Genomic DNA, 5,456 nt, shown 5'->3' with positions numbered 1-5,456 from the left:
ATAAGTGGGAGAGGGTGGGGTGGCAGGCATGGGGGGGAGGCAACAGGGGTTTGTTTTTGTTGTTTTTGCTTGTTTCTTTGTTTTTTGGAGCGGAAACTGTGAAACGAGAAATTTACATGTAAATAAAGAAAATATCTAATAAAAAAAAGAAAATATCTGATAAAAAAAAGAAATTGATGCATCTATGCCTTCTAAATATCAATAGTGTTATCAGTGTGTGTGTTTGTATGTATGATGTGTATGTGCACTGTGTAGTTGTGGAGGAAGAGGAAAATCTTGAGACATTAGTGTTCTTCCATCTTCTGGGGGTGGAACTCAGGGTCTCAGGCTTGTATGGCAAGTGCCTTTTTCCAGTTGAGCCATCTTGTGTATTGTTTTTTAAAGAACCTTCAGGATTGTTCATGGCCTCACAGAACATAGTGCATTATCCGAACACACTTTCAAAAGATGTATTTCTGTCTTACTTTTCTTAGTCTTATTCCCTCTAGCCTTGGAGAACTTCTCCTAGCTACCTTGCACACAAACAACCTCTTAGGTCTGGTGGAGAGCCCTCTTCCATAGTATCAGGCTCTGGTTCTGTTATGCTAACTAATGACTTACAAGGCTTTCTTCAGAGAAAACATTCTAAAACAGCCAGGAAAGAGTTACAGGCTTCCCACAACCATGCTCTGATTCCCTAGAATGTTATTTCTTCCCATTCTGTTACCTTTATTAAAAACAAAAAGTGAACTGAGCCTTGCTGGGAACTTACTATGTAGCCCAAGCTAGGCTCCTACTTATACCAGTCCTCCTGCCTCAGCTTCCTGAGCACTGGTATTATAGGCAAGAGTTCATACACCTGCCTCCATTCTGTTGCTTGCTGGTTATCCTAATCAAGCTCACACTGAAGGGTAAGGGCTATATCTAATGGGAAGGTAGCAAAGATGTCACAGTCACTTTAAATCTATTATACATTTTGTAAAAATAAAAAATGCTACTGTTTTAGAATTTGCTTACTAATAGTAGTTGTCCTGAACATTGCTCTCCCATGGCCTCAGCTAGTATCTCAAGGCGTTCTAGTATGGAGGTACAAAGAGTGTCATCATAGGTGAGGCATTTTCTTTCCTTAGCCATATTTTCCCTTCCCTCTGCCCTCATGTTCAGTCAATCTAGTTCATTTTTCTTACCAGTTAACTGAAAAGAGATGAAAAAAGCTATAGATATTATAACATAGGAAAACACAGCAGAATGAAGTACATGTGGTTAGAGCTTTACTTCTGAAGATTTTGAGGAATTCTTTGAGATACATTCCTGATTTTGTAATTCTTTGCATCTGAGGTATGATAGAGTTATTATCTTTTTTCTTTAGTACCTGTAAAATGATCATAAAGTCAACATTTTTTTTGCACCTTGCATACTCATTAAGAGTATACAAGTCATTAAAAGGTTTGTGTTATAATTGCTTTTTAGTTTTATCTTAGAAAATATTCTTTATTATATAATACTTTTTAATATATTTTGCCTGTGGGAGAGAATGTCTAGTCTGTTATTTACTTAAGCTGTTCTGTGGGTTCTTTTATTTCTTGACTGCCTAAAAACTGTCTACTGTGAGGTCATTTCTGTCTTAAATTGGAGCTTTAAGAGGTAAGGGTAGCTTCATGCAGTGACTTTGGAGTTGAAGGAATTTTGGTTAGATCTCCATGTTTGTGATATTCTCCTGCAGGTATTTTTTGTTGTTGTTTTGGGGGTGCTGGGGATCAGTCCCAAGGCCTCATATATAATCTATCTTTAAAGAATACTCACAGAGAACAATAACAACAAAACAAAATAAGAACTGGAGATATAGTTCAGTTGGTAGAATGCTTGCCTAGCATATAGAAAACTCTGAGTTCTATCACCAGTACTGCATAAAACTGGGCTTAGAGGTGCTCCTGAGGATTCAGGGGGTAAAGGCAGGAGGATCAGAAGTTCAAGGCTAGCCCTGGGTATATTAGACATTGTCTCAAAACTGCTTTTAACATTTCTAATTGACAAACAACAATCTTATCCATTTATGAAGCAATAAATTAAAAAGACTAAGGATGGTTTTAGAGCCTATGATTTCCACTCTGTATCATGGCAATTTGGTCATTATCAGCCATCTGAAATAATGTGCATGCCCATATATAGTAGAAAGCAGCTGTAAGCCATGTGTGTTGTGTGGCAGCAGATCCCATTAGTTTCCTTTGTTGGGTCCTGCTGTTGTCCTGGACAGGAAGAAGTGTGTGAAGTCCCTTTGTCTGCATTCTTTTCCAGGAAAAGTGATCCAAGTTGGAGGCCTCACTCCTGGCATGCTACCAAGTACTTTGATGTCCACCCTGAGCCAGCAGCCTCATTGTTTCTGAACACCAGTGGTTCTGCTTCCTGGAAGAGCCAGCACCAGGCTAGGTAGGTACTCTTTCACAGAGACCAGACACCTTGTAACTATGATATTCTGTGAGTACTCAGAAATTCCCTTAAGTTTTGGGATTTGACTTCAGAATAATCAAGGCTACTGATCCTCAATTAGGGTTTGAACTGAATATTTCACTGAGCACAGAAACATCTGACAATAGAAAACAAAAAATAAAAAAATTAAGTGGTAAGACAAAGGATGAACAAGCTTGTGAGTGTTTTTGTGAAAACAAAACACTCTCTTGTGAGTGTTTCTTGAGGAAGCTTCAGTTTTTATTCTTGTGGAATCCTTTGAGATTGTCAAGTGTGATACCAAGGAGTTGGTGATTCTGAATCTAGCAAGTTTCCATTATATCTCTGTGTTCTCAGCCATCACCTTCTTTAGAAGTTATTTCCATGAATTGGCAAGCAGGTGATGATTATGGGAAGAGTTTACTGTGTCTACATCTATTCTTCAGTACTCTATAAATGTTATTGATTAATTGTCTCACGTATTCTGATAGAAGGATGATAGAAATGATGGCTAGTGTGGTTTTGGTGTGTGTTTATTGTGCATGAGTATATCATTATGGCTGTATGAAATGTTTTTTCCCCCTGTGTGCATTTGTGCCTGTGTATGGCTGTGCGTGTGTGGCTAAATGTATTTGTGTACATGTGCATCTGTGTTATTTTATGTATGTATGTTCATGCAGCCCAGTATGTATATATAATATGTAAGTGTGAGTGTACAAGTATAATTTATATATATGCTTATATACATACATGCATATCTATATGTGTTTGGAAGTAATACTAATATCTTTTATATTTCCATTACTTTTTGTTGTATATTATATATTTTACTTTTTGAGGCAGGGTCTCATACAAATCAGACTGACCTCAAACTATGCAGCCTAGACTAGCCTTGAACATGATCTTCCTGTCTAACTCCCAAGTAACTAGGATTATAGGCATGTGCTATCACATTGTGTTCAAATTTTCTCTTAATTTTTAAAAATTATTTATTTTACTTTTAGAAATCATTTTATTTTTATCACTTTTTTAACAATGTGTCTATGTGTGTCTGAGTGTGATTTTGGTATGTAAGTGTGGTACCTGCAGAGGCCTTAAGGTTTTAGAACCTTGGAGGTAAAGTTACAGGCATTTGTAAAGCAAAGTTCCTCTGTAAGGATAGTAAGTGTTCTTAAATGCCAAACCACTTCTCTAGCCCTCCGATTATATTTTCTAGCATACAAAATAATGTTTTTCTTTATGACATTTTTATACACATATATTTTTGTACTTTGCTGAATAAACCCTTTCCTCCCCAACTTGCTTCTTGGTCATGTTTGTGCAGGAATAGAAACCCTGACCAAGACACTGGGTATTTGTAATTTCCTGTGAAATTTAAGATTGTTTTTCAATTTCTGTGAAGAATTGTGTTGGAATTTTGATGGAAGTTGCAATGAGTCTGTAAATCGCTGTTGGTAGAATGACCATTTTCACAGTATTCGTCTTACCAATTTTTGAGCATAGGAGGTCATTTCAGTTTCATTTCGCATTATCTTAAAGTTCTTATGATACAGGTCTTCGACTTCTTAGATTTATTCTAAGGTTTTTTTTTTAATCTTTTTTTAAATTAGATATTTTCTTTATTTACATTACAAATGTTCTCCCCTTTCCTGGTTTCCCCTCTGAAGGAAAACCCTATTACCTCCTCTCTCCCCCTGCTCACCAACCCACCCTCTCCTGATTCCTGGCCCTGGCATTCCCCTACACTGAGGCATAGAGCCTTCACAGGACCAAGGGCCTCTCGTCCCATTGATGACCAATAGGGCCATCCTCTGATACATATTCAGATGGAGCCATGAGTTCTACCATGTATTCTCTTTGGTTGATGGTTTAGCCCTCTGTCAGATGTGAGATTAGTAAAGCTCTTTTCCTAATCTGTTGGTTTTGTTTTGCCCTATTGACAGTGTCATTTGCCTTACAGAAACTTTGCAATTTTATGAGGTCCCATTTGTTGATCCTTGATCTCAGAGCATAAGCCATTGGTGTTGTTCAGGAAAATTTCCCCTGTGCCTTTGTGTTCGAGGCTCTTCCCCACTTTATTCTCTGTTAGTTACAGTATATCTGGTTTTATGTGGAGGTCCTTGATCCACTTGGACTTGAGCTTTGTACAAGGAGATAGGAATGGATCGATTTGCATTCTTCTACATGCTAACCCCCAGATGAGCCAGTACCATTTGTTGAAAATGCTGTCTTTTTTCCACTGGATAGTTTTAGCTTCTTTGTCAAAGAGCAAGTGACCATAGGTGTGTGGGTTCATTTCTGGGTCTTCAATTCTATTCCATTGATCTACATGCCTGTCACTGTACCAATGCCATGCAGTTTTTATCACAATTGCTCTGTAGTACAGCTTAAGGTTAGGGATGGTGGTTCCTCCAGAAGTTCTTTTATTGTTGCAAATAGTTTTTGCTATCCTGGGATTTTTGTTATTCCAGATGAATTTGAGAATTGCTCTTTTTAACAGTGTGAAGAATTGAGTTGGAATTTTGATGGGGATTGCATTGAATCTGTAGATTGCTTTTGGTAAGATGGCCATTTTTACTGCATTAATGCTGCCAATCCATGAGCATGGGAGATCTTTCCATCTTCTGAGCTTTTTTTCGATTTCTTTCTTCAGAAACTTTAAGTTCTTGTCATAAAGATCTTTCACTTGCTTAGTTAGAGTCACACCAAGGCATTTTATATTATTTGTGACTATTGTGAAGGGTGTTGTTTCCCTAATTTCTTTCTCAGCCTGTTTATCCTTTCTGTAGAGGAAGGCCACTGATTGTTTGAGTTAATTTTATATCCAGCTACATTGCTGAAGTTGTTTATCAGGTTTAGGAGTTCTTTGATGAAAATTTTGGGGTCATTTACATATACCATTATATCATCTACAAATAGTGATATTTTGAATTCTTCCTTTCCAAATTGTATCCCTTTGATCTACTTTTGTTGTCTAATTGCTCTGGCTAGGACATCAAGTACAATATTGAATAGGTAGGGAGAGAGTGGGC

The 5,456-nt window shown here is 37.4% G+C and overlaps 1 protein-coding gene across 6 annotated transcripts in view; it reads left to right on the top strand.

Annotated features, from left to right (window-relative positions):
* The window catches only part of Shroom2 (shroom family member 2), a 185,609-nt gene that overhangs the window by 126,248 nt on the left and 53,905 nt on the right, over positions 1-5,456 (top strand). For all 6 annotated transcript variants that reach the window (XM_031369741.1, XM_031369731.1, XM_031369721.1 and 3 more), the window contains exon 3: positions 2,275-2,406. In XM_031369741.1, coding sequence (XP_031225601.1) covers positions 2,275-2,406 — 132 coding nt within the window. The remainder of the gene's footprint in view (positions 1-2,274; positions 2,407-5,456) is intronic.

Source organism: Mastomys coucha, chromosome X (assembly GCF_008632895.1).
Source record: "Mastomys coucha isolate ucsf_1 chromosome X, UCSF_Mcou_1, whole genome shotgun sequence".
Lineage (NCBI taxonomy): Eukaryota > Metazoa > Chordata > Mammalia > Rodentia > Muridae > Mastomys > Mastomys coucha.
The sequence above is the reverse complement of the archived record's forward strand: the minus strand, read 5'-3'. Positions and strand labels throughout refer to the sequence as shown.